The 16,890-nt window shown below is 37.4% G+C and overlaps 1 protein-coding gene across 1 annotated transcript in view; it reads right to left on the bottom strand.

The window, feature by feature from the left end:
• LOC121431210 overlaps positions 1-14,209 on the bottom strand; it is a 41,378-nt gene extending 27,169 nt beyond the window's left edge. Inside the window, exon 1 of the mRNA XM_041628721.1 lies at positions 14,170-14,209. Coding sequence (XP_041484655.1) covers positions 14,170-14,209 — 40 coding nt within the window. The remainder of the gene's footprint in view (positions 1-14,169) is intronic.
• Positions 14,210-16,890: the final 2,681 nt, after the last annotated feature.

Consider the following 16,890-nt stretch of genomic DNA (forward strand, 5'->3'; position numbering starts at 1 on the left):
TTCCTAAAATTTGAACTGATTCTGGGCAATGTTTGTTATCCTGAAAAAGACATGTATGCAACTTAATAATTACTACGAACGCAAAGCGCGAGGGGAAATGAACTGATGAAAAAGATACATGTTAAAGTAGCATTTAACAATCAAATAATGCGAGCGCGAAGCGCGAGCTGAATCTTTTTGAAATTTTCACCCAAAGAAAGGAAATTCTAAGCACTTTTTTTTAACTGAAGCAGAATAGGTATATGAGTAAACAAATTTCTAGATTTAGTCCTATAATATTTACTGAACGAGACACTCTATTCATAATTTGTAAATCCTAAAAAATATGAGTATTAATAATGCGAGCGCAAAGCGCGAGCAAAAAAAATTATACGTGTTAAACTGGTACCTGTTAAGGACTGCTTGCAGTTAGCCATGAAGGCGTCACATATTTCAACAATCAAAAAATGCGAGCGCGAAGCGCGAGCTGAACATTTTTGAACTTTTTTAAAGAAAGAATGGAAAATTTCAATCAGTTTTTGTAATCATGAACAGGATAGCTATGTAATTTAACGATTGATGCGAGCGCGAAGCGCGAGCAGAAAAAAAAATCGAGATTTAGACCTAAAAGTGGGCCACTCTGTTAATGTTTTGTAAATCATCAAAAGGATGAGTAATATGGGGTCTTCCTACATTAATAATGCGAGCACAAAATGCGAGCAGAAAAGTTTTGATATTGTGATCTGAAACTGGATGATTTAAATACAAGTTGGGTATCTGAATAAACATGCGCGAGCGTGTTTCATATTTAGACTTAGAATCTAGGCATTCTAAATACAACTTTAATCATGAAAATCATGAAACTTTGATAGTCCGATCTGAAAAAAAAGAATCAATTTCAGCTTTATATTTCTAGCAATTTGTAGAAAAATTGTAAGGTGGATATGGATTGCACTTAAAAAAGAGCTGATATTATTATTACTTTGAGTTTTGACATAGGCGCGGGACGCGCGTTTCCGTTTTACACCCTGGCGAAGGCATTTTCCGGAAAAGTAGCCAAAAAGCGACTAGTGAAGAGTCTACGTCTACGTTTGTTTACATTATCAGCTGGGCGCGCGATTAAAGTCCGCACCGAAGTTATCCGCAGCACATACCGTGCAAATGCAGCTGAGGGAGCTGAGAGCTGAGCTTATACTTTCCAGGTTCAATACGAATGTTTGCCTTGATCATTTGCCTTACCGATTTGCTGATGTCTGTCTATTTCTCTCTATCTGTCTATATATCTATCTCTCAAATTCTATCTCTATCTATCTATGTAACTGCAGTATCTATCTAATAATCTTCTCTGTCTCTCTCATTCTTTATCTAACATCTATCTATCTCAAATTCTCTATCTCTCTATCCATCTATCTATCCATCTGTCTGTCTTTCTCTATTTCTCTCTATCTATTTATCTATTTTTAAATAGAGTATCTATCTATCTGTTAATTTGTTGATAATCTCCTCTATCTCTCTCATATTCTTTAATTATCTATTTAATATCTCTATCTATCTATCCATCTGTCTGTCTTTCTCTTATTCTCTCTATCTATTTATCTATCTATATTTTTAACTTATCTATCTGTTAATTTGTTAATATTCTTTGTCTCTCTCCCTCTTTATCTTTCTATCTATCTAACATCTATCTGTCTCTCAAATTCTCTATCTCTCTCCCTCTCTAGCATCTGTCTGTCTTAGTCTCTCTTTCTCTTTGTCCGTCCATATTTCTATCTACCGAACATCTCTCTCTCTCTCTCTATCTATCCTTCTCTCTCTCTTTCTCTCTCTCCCCCTCTCCCTCTATATATCAACCTCTCTGTCTCTCCCCCTCTCTCTATTTATCTATCTATCCATCCATCTCTCCCTCTTTCTATCTATCTATCCACCTCTCTCTCTCTCTCCCTCTCTCTATTTCTTTCTATCTATCTATCTATCTATCTGTCTATCCGTTGTCTCTATCTATTTATCAGTCTTCTATATCAATCTTTCGGCAGCTTCTAAGTGTATCAATCCATCAAACTTCAATTTGTCTTTCCATTATAAGTATCTGTTTATTTTGATTTTGTCTGTCATTCTATTCATTTAGTTAATAATTTATTTTTAGAAAAAAAAACTATCATAAACAACGCAACTGCAAAAGCATGTTCGGATTTCACTCCTGACTGCCGCTTTCTCTGTACATGAAAGTGCCGAGGAACTCTGTGCTCAGGGGCCCGTTGCAGAAAGAGTTGCGTTTAAACGCAAGTCAAAAAATCAATCGCAAGTCCCAAATGCGCGCTGTTGATTGGTTGAATATCAAGTTGCGCATGATTTTTAGAGTTGCGTTTGATTGCAACTCTTTCTGCAACGGGGCCCTGATCAGTAACCGTGGCGGACTCGCCTGTGTCGCACGCTGCATGCAACCAGCAACGTGTGTAGACTCTTCACTAGTCGCTTTTTGGCTACTTTTCCGGAAAATGCCTTCGCCAGGGTGTAAAACGGAAACGCGCGACCGGGACATCCTTACGACATGCCATCATATGAAAATGATGACTATCTTCCTATTCATCTTGCTAAGCGTGAGATGAAACAAAGGGACAATTTAATTATTAAATTTATATCATATTTATTAATGCCTATGAGGGCGCGAAATCTGATGATATCATGGCATAAAACATTTCACTTTTGTGATTATGAATAGGATGCATCAGTTTATATATTTCTAACCATTAATGCGAGCGCAAGTCGCGAGCTATAATTTTTGATAAACTGTCATGAAAAGGGGATTTTAAGTAGTTTGTTGTGTAAACAATATTGAAACATTTATATAACTCGCCAATCAAAATGCGAGCGTGCAGCGCTCTAGCTAATGCGCCTTAACAATCAGACCAGAAAAGGGATATTTTGAAAACTTTATGGAATACACGAAAATATAGGTACCTGATAAATCAAAATTTGCGAGCGCGTAGCGCAAGCAGCAAATGTTAACATTCAAACCATAAAATTGACACTTTTACAGTGCACTTTTTAAAAACCAATTTGTAAATTACACAACATAATGAAAGTTCGATTTCCGAGGTGAAATATGTGTTGTATATTGACTACCAAACTTGATATTCGAACTCCATATTGAACAAGATATGTAAACCATATTGAACAAGATATGTAAATCACCTAATAGGCAATGTGAGCGCGAAGCGCGAGCGAAAGTTCTATATAGTTGCACGAAAGATTCTTTTTATTTTCCAAGTCTTCCCCTCATCTTATTTCATGCCTTCGTCGTCCTTCTCTTCCTTTTCTCCTCTCTTCCTTCTTTTTTCCTTCTTTCTTTCCTTTTTTTTAATATATTTTTGCTCCGCCAAGAGGGGGGGGGGGGGAGCTCGGCCCCCTGGATCCGCCTATGGGGACAAGGGGCGGGAAAATATGACAAGCAAAAAAAGGTTATCATCGCCAAAGTAAGGTCATCTTGTCCCAAAATACATGTTTTATTTCGATTTAGAACGATGTATTTCTATGATTATCAAAGACCAAAATAGTAGGGGGACATTTGATATTGTGTCCCCCCTACTATTTTGAGTAGGTGGGACACGTCCCCCCTGTCCCCCCTGGGATTTCCGCCCATGATGTAATATCAATGGGAGCGCGAAGCACGAGTGATTTGGGGTGGTTTCAATTTGGTTTAACTTCTCATCAGAGTAGGCCCTACTAGAATATTGTGAACGGGAGCTGTAGTTTCTGTACTGTTGTTTTAGTATACCCTTCAATATTATTAATGATAACCTCTAGGAAATATGCAATCTCGACTAATTATCCTCATCAGTGGCGTATTTATTCAGCATGGGTGCAGAAGGGAGGGCCGAGGGCACCAAGATAAAAAAATAAATGAAATGGGGGGGTAGACGTTGAAGAAAATCTGAGATTTTATTCTTGAAAAACACATTGAGGTATCTCACAAGGCCTAAATAAATAATGAGAACGCGAAGCGCGATCTGATTTTTTTAAATAGAATTTTCCTGTATTTTATCCTGAAAGCCTAAGTCAGGGGCGGACCCAGCTTCCGCCAATAGGGGGAGGGGCCATTTTTTCACCCATATTTTCCCCGATCAGCCGCTCAAAGTTGATTTGTCCAAGTGCCGTAATGAGCCAACAATTTCGAGGGGGCTCGATATGGCGTATTGCATAAAATTAATAAGAAGTTGGCAGTGAGCGAAGCGGGCAAGCAAATATGTTGACACTTTTATTACAAAAATACAAGGTTGTGATAGATTTTGACATAATATTTGGAAAATAGCAGTATATTTCATCCTATAATCATTTTCCTTTTCTCTCTATTTTTTTTTAGCCTTGATTCTCTCTTTTTTTTTTTGTTGGGGGGGGGGCAAACGCCCATGTCCTAACAGTCATTTTCTAGATTTACTTTATAAGCAACATAAATGTGCTATAATCTCATAAGCCATATGCAAGCTAAAAATTAAATTTCATGTATATTGTCCTGAAAATTTAACATTCTGGGCAATGTTTGTGAACCTGAACAGGACGCGTATGTAACTAGATAATTACCACGAGCGCGAAGCGCGAGCAGAAATGTTAAATATTATCGACTGGTCGAAATGTTAGTCATTAAGACGATACATATTTTAACGATTAAACTGAGAATTTTTTATTTTTGATATTCCAACCTAAAAAGATGAGATTTCAAATCCCCCAATGGGACATTCGACATTCATTTCCATCTCTCTTTTTCTTATCTTTCTTCCCATCTTTCTCTCTTTTTAATATTATTCTCTTCCTATTTTTCTTATTCTTTTCCTTTCTTTTCTTTTCTTTCTTTTCCCTCTACCTCTTTTTTTCTCTTTCCTCCATTATCCCTCTTTCTTTTTCTTTCCTTTCCCCTTTTTTCTTTTTTTTTTCTTCTCTCCCTCCCCCTTCCGCTCTCTCTCTATTTATTCTCTTCTTTTTCCCTCTTCCTCTATCTCTCCTTTTTCTTATTTTTCTTCCCATCTTCCTCTCTATTTAAATATTCTTCTCTTCCTTCCTCTTTTTTTCTTCTTCTTTTTCCTCCTTTTCCTTTCTCCTAGCTTTCTTTTCTTCTCTTCCTTTTCCCTCCTCTCTTTTTTCTCTCCCTCCCACTGTTCTTCTCCCTTTTTCTTTGTCTTTCCTTTCCCCCTCTTACTCTCTTTTCTATTATCTTCTTTTCCCATCTTCCTCTCTCTTTTTATTCTCTCCTTTTCCCCTCTCCCCCTCTTTTTTTGAGCGGGGGGGGGGGTGAGGCAGTTCCCCCTCGCCCCCCATGGATCCGCACCTGATAGAACCCCATGGTCTCGTATCATTTTACCTTTGGACCTCTTGATGGCATTTGATATATCTGATCATAATTGTACAAGCACTGCGGACTATCGGACCCGCGGTCTATCGGACCCGCGGTCTATCGGACCCGCGGTCTATCGGACCCGCGGTCTATCGGACCCGAGGACTATCGGACCCGAGGACTATCGGACCCGCGGTCTATCGGACCCGAGGACTATCGGACCCGCGGTCTATCGGGATGTCCCCCCCCCCCCCATCGAACCCACCCCCATCTTGCCCTTTCCTCATCTCTCCGTGCATGCCATGCTCTTCGGAAGTCAAAGGCCCTATCTTGAAACAATGTACAAGATTCGGAAATTATTTCAATTCGAGCAGGAGGACGCAGCATGTGTCATATTAGAAGGTTCGGGGCGAAGCACTTTCTCGGGGGCTCAGTGTGGTAAAAACAGATTTTGATCGTATCGTGTTGGTTCTGCTCCCAGCATAAGCGAAGACGGTGATATTAAAAAGGGAAGGAGCAAATCATGGGATCGTTGCGATTTTAGAAAAATTAAATAGAAGAAGTAAACAGTTATCACATCCGCGTTATCTGTTTTCCCTCGTCGCGTTGCGTCTCTATTCCTTATATCAGTACTTTCACAAGATCCGTGCTATATTTTTCCCCATTTCCTCTTCAACCCTCTAAAAGATTCTACTCTTTTCCCTCTCATTCTTTTTTGTTTTGTCAGAAAAGTAATGATAATCTTTCAGGCAATGAATGTATCTTGTTTGCAATTTTAGGAGCAAATGCCTCTTGAAACTGCAAATAGACGATTTTCCTACCAAAGGCATGCAAGAGAAAAAAAGTTACATTACTAGTAATCGTATAAAAACCGGTGAGTAAAAAGGGTACGATCAAACATTCATTTTTTTCTTAAATTCACAAATAAAAAAAGAAAAATAAATGTACAAAATGATTACTTAAAAAGGCTGTATTTTTACTCCAAAAGAAAACACATATGACCATGACAGTCGATCTCAGAGTAACTTATATAATTCCTTGATGTATATTCGTGCCTTTTTTATGAAGGAAACGAAGAAGGGGCTGATCTAGGGTAGCCCATATCTAGATGAGCTCCCCTGCCCCAAAGAGTTACGCCCCGTGACAATCTCGCATTACTCGTCGGATGTCCGAATAGGGCTATATTTAGACGGATCCGGGGTGATGATGAGAAACTTTCAGCGGGAGCAGTCCAGGTTTTCCTCTAATCACGCAGATGAAATGGAAATTGAAAACGAGAGAGAAAGAAAGAGAATGGAAATAAGAAAAAGGTAGGGAAGGGGTAAAGCAAAATAAGGGGGGAGACCGAACCATTGGGGGAAATAAGAGTAAGAGTGTAGAATTGAAAAAAAATAAGTACTTGTACCTAGAGCTACAGAGACGAGCAGCGGATAAGCTAGAGAAGGGGGATATTGATAATGATAAATTAATAAATGCACAATCACAGACATGACAGAAGATAAGGAAAAGAGATCGATACAAAGACACGGAAAGCAGTGATTGAGTGTGAATGTATTACATAGGAAGTGCATCTTCGAAAGAGAAAGATAAAAAGAAAGAAATTAAAAGAAAGAATGGGAGAAAGTCAGACAGAGGAGGAAAGGGAAGAGAGGGTGAGACGCGCAAACCTCGAATCCATTTTTTGTTGGATCAGAAAATAACATTTTTTTTCGTTATCTCCGAAAGTCGTTTTCGCCTCTTCGAAGACAAAATGATTCCAACCAGAATTGAAACTGCCCCCTTCAGCCCCCAGTTATGACAGTGCCAGAGAAATAAGCGTCAAGAAGGAACAGGTGAAAATGTATTATTCTAGATTTTGGCACTCTATCTTTCATATTACTCAGATTTAGATAAGATACTCCAATAAAAGGTTTAAGTATAATGATCATATCGGTCTTCGTGTTCATTCCTGCTTAAACTGATCAGCTTGTAGGACACTCTTCTTCTTCGGCCCGTTGCAGAAAGAGTTGCAATCAAACGCAACTGTAAAAATCATGCGCAACTTGATTTTCAACCAATCAACAACGAGCATTTTGTTTCTTCTGTTGACCGATTTGATTTTTTTTTGCTTCGATCTGGTACAGCTTCAAAGGTTCGCCAAACTTCTACACAGAATTTCAAAATTTTGATTAAGAATTTTTTTTTATGCTAATTTATGCGAAATTAATTTCTGCATACTTTTCAAAATTAACCTTAAATGCTTCTTCTTTATTTGTTGACCGATTTGATTTTTTTTCTTCCATGGTGAGCTTCATGAGGTTCACCAGAATTTTGACATTTTGAGTAGAAAATTATTTATGCTAAGTTATGTGAAATTTGTTAACAAATAACAGAAAATGCCTCTTCTTATTTTGTTGACCAATTTTGATTTTTTTTCTTCCTTCTTGTAGAGCTGCATAAAATTATCAAACTTTTACACAGAATTTTGAAATTTTGATTAGAATTTTTTAATGCTAATATATATAAATACATGCGTATTTTAATTTAAGATTCACATAAAAAGCTTCTTTTTTTTTTGTTGACCGGTTTTGGTTTATTTCTTCCATCTGGTAGAGCTTGTACACAGAATTTTAAAATTTTGAGTAGAAAATTACTTATGCCAATTTATGCAAAATATATATGAGATGACCGGGGTAATGATATATCTGTAAAGCGCTTAGACACGTCTTTCCGATGTATTAAGCGCCATATAAAAGCGGATTATTATTTATTATTATTAAGTAAGCTTTATGATATGATGGTGTATTTGAACGCTGTTCTAGCACTATATATTGAATCTAGCCCTATTAAATTATCATCCTTGTTATTTTTTATCGCCAAGATGGGACTATTTCTCGGCTTGGCCTTGTCTGGTTGTAAGTTTGGTCTTTTTCTGTAAGGGTGGGGGGTACAACAACAAAAAGTCCCATATGTCAGGGTACACTGTTAAAAAAAACCATGATTTTGCAGAAAAAAGAGGATTTTGCAGAAAGCAATAACAGAATCATTCTTTAAATTCATAAACCAGGATTTTTTTGCAATATAACAGAACAGGTATGTTTAAAAAGGGGAAAAGGGTGTTTTCGTAAAGGAAATTTGTAGGGTTCCATACACCATATATTTCCTGTAAGATTACGCAATCTGGTAAGATTACAGGTGTTCCCGAGACTCTGCTGCAGGAACTTCTTTTATTTTAAGGATATTTTTTAACAGTGTAGATAGTATCAATTACCAGGCATTGTTTAAGGCAAAAGATGAATATTCTAAAGATAAAAAATATATATATTTATATTCTTCATTTATATAAATTGGCCCTCTGTCAATCAGATGAAAGGGCTCGCAGTAGCTTATAACTGTAGTTTGTGAAGATCACTTACTGTTTGTTTTGTCAGAATATTCCCCAGGTATCGGGACTCACCGACCGGACAATACCAAAGCCAAAATGACGTCAACAAAGGGATAGGAATGAAATATCAATCCCTTGGCTGGCGAGACACATAGATGATCAAACATTTGATGATAGCTGGAATATTATTGATGATATACAAATCTGTCGGGAAAATCTGTCTTTTTTATCATAATATGAAAAAAATTGGGATCGGCATAGACAGCGTATGGAGGGAGATGTTTAAGTCTTCACAAAGTAACCCAAATAATATTAATATTCTTTGATCATATGCCAGAGTCCATTACATTTTTTCTTTCTTGATATAGAGATATTGAAATGAAATTAACAAATTTGTACATCTGCAATACACACACACACACACACATCCATGTACAAATCATAAGCAACATACAAACAACTCTACAGGCGTATGGCTGAAAATTTGTAATAATTGTGACATGAGCCATTTTGAAAGATTTTGGCACGGTTTGTGATGAAATGAGTTTCACAAATTTGATTCGTCATGAGGTTACGGAGATTTGGTAAAGTGGCATATTAAAGACCTAAATCCCCGGCACAAAAAGCTATTGAATTAAAAAATATTGGCATGTTCAATACTTTGGTGTTAGGTAGCGATCTATTATTGGACAATCATCAGAATAAGGAAATGATGATTAAGCGATTTAGTTATTGTAATAGTATACATCGCAATGAGTACGTGCCAATTCGATTTGTTAAAGAAGTCAAATGTTACTTCAGTTGGCTATATATCGAATTACAAGGTAGCACATCCTACATGGCAAAGGGGCATATAAAGGGTGCTTGATAAAAAAAAATGAAAATTTCGATAGTACATAACTGTAACCTTCACTAAAGATTATATATTCAATTGAATTAGGAGGAAAAATCAAAATTTCATGTCACGTATATGTCTTTGAATTACACACACACCCCCACGCACACACAGGTATATATATATATATATATATATATATATATAATATATATATATATATATATATATATGACTAGGCTATGATGTATCACCTAGCAGACACGATATACATGATATCCCAACTCAACTCAAATCTAATTGAAATATTTTAATATATTGCACTGATTTATACCCTCTCATGTGCATATACATACATACGGTTACTTGTATACAGCTACATTTGAACTATCGTATATTCAGTATTCGACAACGTGAAATATTGGAATTATCATATTCAGTTCATGTTTCGATTTGTTAATGTATGCTATTGTTTTAAACTGTGAATACTTTTGATGTATTCTGAAGGCACCCATCGTAGATCAACCTGTAATTCACTCTTCTTTCTTATCGAAAATTAAATATATAAAAATAATTATATATAAATCGATGAATAATCGAAACTAGATAGATATAAAGATAAATGAAGAAATGTAAAGTAAACAAACAGATAAACAAATTAGTAAATACTGGAATATGAATAAATAATAAGATAAGCCTATTCATTTATTAAAATGTGGAAAAATTCTTTTAAAACTTAAAAGTCTTTTGCGAAATTATTAAGACATTTGACAGCGTCAAGTGTGCGTCAGGCAGGTTATAACATTCTTGTGATCGAGTTCATAATGAGTTTTCCTCTCGTAACAAAGTAAAACCTAACGTGAACACAAAACTTGGTGATTTCACAGCCACAACAGGCATCACTGTTTGATAACGTTAATAAGGTTAAGCAAGTCAACGGTGTGTTGCTAGGCACTGTGTTTAAAATTAGCAGGTCATTGAGAATCTTCTCACGCTAAATAGCAAAAGTGAACGCTACCCGACAAATGACTTGCCATCAGCTCGCTCTCAGCACCAAATGTAAGACCGGCTGACAGTCATTAACTCGGGTCATGCAAACTAGACGTCAACGACCTTTTTCATGTTAATCACTTTACTATTTGTTTTAATTAATTTATTTACATGGTTTCTAGTTTGTTTTCTGTTTTACTTTTGCCTGGTTTGGGGGAGTTCCTTGAGTTATATAAAATTCAATTTCATTCATTTTGTCCATACTTACTTAGGTGTGACCTTTCAATCCTTCATTTGAAGTGGCCAACAGTTACACACACACACACACACACACACACTGTTAGCAGAGTCTCGAGAACACCTGTAATCTTACTGTACTGTGTAATCTTACGTTCATTTGTGTAAAATTACAGAAAATAAGTATTTGGTGTATGTAACCAAACTAGACGTCGACGACCTTTTTCATGTTGATAATTTTACTATTTGTTTTACTCAATTGATTTACATGGTTTCTAGTTCTATTTTTTACTTTTGCATATTTTTTTTTTTTGGGGGGGGTCTTGAGTTAAAATTCAATTTCATTAATTTTGTCCATACTTATTAAGGTGTGACCTTTCAATCCTTCCTTTGAAGTAGCCAACAGTTATACACAAACACTGTTAAAAAATTCTGCTTAAAAAAATCCTGTGCAGCATAGTCTTGAGAACACCTGCAAACTTACTGCACTGTGCATTTTACATGCATTAGTGTAAAATTACAGAAAATAAGTATTTGGTGTATGTAACCTTACAAACCTATTGTAATAAAGCCGTTTTCCCTTTTTCTTTTTAAACAGACCCATTCTGCGAAATTATAGAAAATTTGTAAAAAAAAAATTCCCGTTATATCAATTGACAGAGTGATTTGGTTATTTCTTTCTGTATAATATGGTTTTTTTGGGGGGTAAAATCTTTTTCCAACAGGTATACAGAACCGTGTCTAGTCCCTCAGACGACGAAAGCTATAGGATTAATTTGGCATTAGAACAATGCAAGGTGTCCCTGAAACAGCAGCCATGGCCTCAGACCTGTCAAGAAAACGGTGAGCTCAAAATAAAACAATGATGAGGGAGGCGGTTTTCAATTTATTTCCTGAAATAGGTAGGCCTGCTAAGCCACAACCCTCTATAAACATAGAACATAGTGATTGTTACAGGCAAACCCACATCTACGGTTGGCAACATTGACTATGTCAACCTTGACCTTGGTTTCTGTATGTAACTAGTGGTGTACAGTAATGAGCAAAGAAATTGACGGGAGGCAACATTGTATGGGGCAAACGTTCTGTAAAACTGCGTGCAAGCGAGCGAGAATTATTGCCCTTTTAGAATGAAATGATAATTTTGTTTTTTTTCGGATAGCTTTTGACAAAGTGTTTTTTAACGAAAATAATTATGTTTCACCCTTTCTCCTTAACGTTTCCTCTTCTTTTGCTTGGTCGTTGTGCGTAGTGTCCAATGTGTTATGGAAGGGACATTTGCAGAATATACAGTATATGATATAGGCCTACCTGAATATTGTAAGATTAGGTTGATATTATTATATTATGATATGAAATGTAAACTGTGTGTTATCCGGAATTACAACATAAACTTATTAGGCTATAGTAACTTTTACTGAGGTCATAATACGTAGCCTTACATGTATTTGTTTCATATGTTACGTTACTTACAACCATGTTAAACCCGAACCTCGCAATGTACACAGATATATATAAAACAAAATGACTATATACTCTACAGGGCAAATTATCTCTTCCTCTCATTCAATCGTACTAATTAGAGAGAAAATTGAAAGCTGTCAACGTTTCAGAACAGTATATTTCCCGGCAATTATCACATTACTGCCCGCAGCTCCTTTTAATGGCGGTGATATGGTTTCCTTCATCTCTTACAAACCCAAACGAGGTTTAATCCTCTTAATTACCAAAGTTAAAGGAACCTTGAACCTTATTATGCAGCCGCAGGTGTGTCAAGTCAGTACCGTAAATTTGTTAGTTTTGAGCTCATTTGGCGGTAATGAACAAGTAGTAATTAGATCTTTTGTTTTGCCCGAGCATGTGAGATAATTGCTTATTATTAACTCATCGAAAATAATTGCACTTCTTAAAAAAGGGGGATTTTTTTTTTTTGGGGGGGGGGTCCAAAGGCAATAAAAAAGGAGTAAATCTGATTCCTGTACGACAAAACCGATTCTCCCCAACTCCCTTGTGTCTGGTTTGATACCGCTTCTATCTTGAGTTGTGTATAAAAAACAACTAGAGTAAAGTTACCAGGTGGGTATTTCATAAAGCTATTCGTAAGATACGAATGACTTTACGCACGACTGGTGATCCTTTCTTATGGTATGTGATATCCCTATGTAATTTATTTATAACCTAAGAACATGTTCCAGTCGTGCGTAAAGTCGTTCGTAACTTTACGAACAGCTTTATGAAACACCTACCAGTTGAAGGTAGAATCTCGGCTTAGCTACATTTCATTAGCCCCCCCCCCAAAAAAAAAAAAATGATAGATGACATGAGCACCGAGCTATCTTACGGAATAATATGTATGACTAGACATTTCAGTTTGCATATTCTTTTCGTTTTGCGACCTTCACTCGCTCATTATAACTTCCGAAAAATAATTGCAGGAACAGTTTATTATCTGTAAGGTTAGCAAAATGGTGATGATTTAAAATGTAAGCAAAGGAAGTTGCAGAATTCTTGATTATCCACGGCAAGAAAAAAGGAACATTTGATTTGAAGTATTTCTGCCACTATATACTACTACTACTTCTACTACTACTACTACTACTACTTCTACTACTATTACTACTACTATTATTACTACCACTACTATTATTACTACTACTACTGCTACTACTAGTACTACTACTACTGTACTCCTCTTCTACTACTACCGGACTGATACTTCCAGTGCTACTGCTGCTGCTACTTCTACTAATACTATTTTTATTGATACTACTTCTACTACTACTTTTTCTGTTAGAATCATACTTATGCTTTATACTGCTGTTATTTTACGACGGTACAATACTTTGACTCCTACAAGTACTACCATCGAGCACGTCGAGAATTATATAGGACATAAAGGTATATGTTTGTCCCACTAACACAACACAATAAAAATAATCCACCATAATCGTAAATAAAAAAAAATTTACGTTAACATAATTAGTTCATTCGTAAATGTTATTTTTTGTTTCCCCGATTTTCCTCTCATGACTTAGGGCATATCCTGGATTCCTTTTCCCGAATGAACCCCTTCCTTTCTATTTCTCATTTTTAATCCCCTTAAAAAGCGACTTAGCTTATATTTCAAAGTATCAAACTTATAGGCCTTCATGTATGCTTTCCTGCATGGCTTAGGCCCTTAAATAGACTCCATTCCCTTTGAATCTATTAATTGTTACACTTTCATGTGGCATGAATTCAAATAGATAAGTAATGGCCTTTAACGATCATGGTCCACGATTAAGAACGAGACATGGCTGGCGGACTTGCGATGAAAGTCTTACTGCTGCAGCGTTCATCAAAAGTTCATCGGAACATTTTCACTATTCAGAACAGAAAAAGTATGAAATTCAATTCAATTTTATTTGATTTAATTTGACATTACATCATACAACTTACCTCCATTCATCTGACAAAATATGGATGGAACAAGAGCCATTATGATCGGTATGGCCGAATTGAAACCGTTGCAACACCTCTTCTTCCAATGTCCATACATGCTAACCTCCATATTCCAAAATATGTCAAGAAGTGTGCCAGATTAGAATATATCCACGTCGACAAAACAATAGAAAAGGGAATTACGAATCCCCAGTGAATGTCTCGATAAATTCCACAGCGACAATTAGTAGCCTATCTGTTCATGTGGCTGTCTGTGTTTCGAATAACCTAGGGAAGGGGAAAGCGTTACTGTCGTAATGCAGGGATAGAACGAAGGCTTGAGTCTCTCGAGTGCGGATAGCGACTCGTCATCAATCAAAGGGGTATCCGCAAGTCCATCTAACCTAGGTCTAAACTAGACCTATCTACTGGTTAGTGGTTACTGGCCGCTCAGTGTAGCTTTAACGGGAATCGTCTGCCTGCCTAATGGTATGAGATATATTCGTATGGTCTATAAGGAGTGCTCCTGAGAGACGTTCACCAGCTGAAAAGGGTATGATTAAAGGGCTCTAATGTGTTTTTTATTGGATTCAGATTAAAGGATTGAATGCATTTCATGCTTACCCCTGTTTTGTACTTTTTAGACAGAAAGAAAGAGAGTAGTTCTTATGAACATTTTCGATGGCCAGAAGATTTTTTTTAATAGTGAAAAGACAAAATTATAATAATAGTCAGTTGCAGTGAATATCACATAGTATAACTCGATGTGCTTCGTCATTCAGTCATTTGCCAAAGTTGATATTGAATCGAAAAAGAATCGCGAACCGACGCAACGTGTACCTTCACGTGAGGGATGTCCAAAAAAAGAGGGCGCTCTCTTACCTACCTATAGTACAGGCGTCCAACATATTAAACCAAGTAGAAATATTCACACCTTACCCGAGACGCAATTTTTTTTTTGCGAAGGATTAAAAAGTATGAAAGGGACTTTTTATTGGCGTTTTGTCTTCAGTTGTATAGTTATCGAGTATTCCCAAGCAACAGCGATCTTTATTGGCCATTGTCAATGATTATCAGATTGTGACGTTTATCTTATGCCAGCCTGACACTTGCACGATTTTGTGTCACGCATTGGCACGACTCAAGTTGTGCCAGTGCGCAAACTAGTCGTGAACTGGCGTGAAGTGTGCGTAAACACGTCGTGACATGTCGTGACTGCGTGCCATGTCGGGACGAGAATTTTGAAATGTTCAAAATTTTAGCGACCGGGTCGTGAACTATGCGCAAACTGTTCGTGAACTCGTCGAGACGATGCGGGAGGATGCGTGCCAGTGCGTGGCAGTGCGCGTCTTGCCACGACTGTCACGAATGATTCACGAACAGCTCATGTCGTGTTCACGAATAGTTCAGCACGACACCGTCCGAATTGCTCAAACTCGTCGTGCCAATGCGGGAAGTGCGTAAACTATGCGTGAACTCGTGCCAGTTCGTGTCAATGTGGACACTGACGGTCACGCATTCGTGAACTATTCGTGAACTCGTCGTGAACTTGTCGTAAACTATGCGTGAACAAGTCGTAAAACAGTGCGGGAGCCTGCCAGTTCGTGCCCCAAAATGGCACGACTTGCCACGACAAAATCGTGGCCAAAAGTCGTGCAAGTGTCAGCCTGGCTTTACGGAACGCAATACATTTAACTTAGCTTGAGTCGACGAGGGCATAAGCCGTTACATCATTAAATCTTTTTAAAATGTGTCAACGAAATTGCATTCCTTTTATAATCATCTTTGAATATTTATATTAAAATATGATGTACGCCGTATGCATGCACAGGCCCCTGATAAACACGCGTCGGCTTTGAGGCTGCCTCCGACGCCGGCTTTGGAGCCGCCTTCACGCCTGCATTTTGAAGCCATCTGGAGATCATTATCTCCCCGGACAAACATGGACTGGGGCCTGCAAGTGTGCGCCTACACATCAAGCGACTTCACATTATCTATTCATGTGACACGAGTCACCTATCAGTTTGCATTGTTCAATTGCACCATGTTGCATGGTTCTTTTCAGCACGGTAGTGCTGATGAAGCTAACGTGACGCCGTCTTCAAACCACATCCAAAAGTCGACTCATTCCGAGCCGGCGTTAGTCTGGCTCTCAAAAAAGGGGGTGATACACATAAGTCGAGCCGCCCCCGACACCGGCCTCAGTCCACTTTCGGCGTGTATCACCAGCCAAATACGTCGATGTGCGACAGCCCCTTTTGAGAGCACGCAAAGGTAAAGGTTAGTACAAACCATTGCCCTAAATGAATATATTGTTTAAGACTTGAAGCAAGTATTATACAGGACTCTAAAGGTTATTCGAGGAATTGTTTTGGACAGCTTTTGTTCATAAACTTCCGATGGTTGTATGGTGATATAAGTAGCTCCTGGTCTCATCCTGGTTTTCCTGTTCAAACTAGTCTGTCGTCAAGTCATTCACCCCCTCAATATTGATTCGCGTTACCAATTAGTGTCAATCTGCATATTACAGAGTTTGAGACTAATAAAACAAAACGCTGTGGTGACAAATTATACCTCAAAGTTATGTCAAAAAAGTTCCGAGTTCAGAAGGTAACAAAAAGGATATAATACCAATTCGAAGGTCAAAGACCATAACTGATCCATTAATATTCTGGGGCATTTGTAAATGGATTAATCTGTAAATTTAAGAGGGGCGAATCCGGAATTTCCAGAAGCAAA

Source organism: Lytechinus variegatus, chromosome 17, assembly GCF_018143015.1.
Source record: "Lytechinus variegatus isolate NC3 chromosome 17, Lvar_3.0, whole genome shotgun sequence".
Lineage (NCBI taxonomy): Eukaryota > Metazoa > Echinodermata > Echinoidea > Temnopleuroida > Toxopneustidae > Lytechinus > Lytechinus variegatus.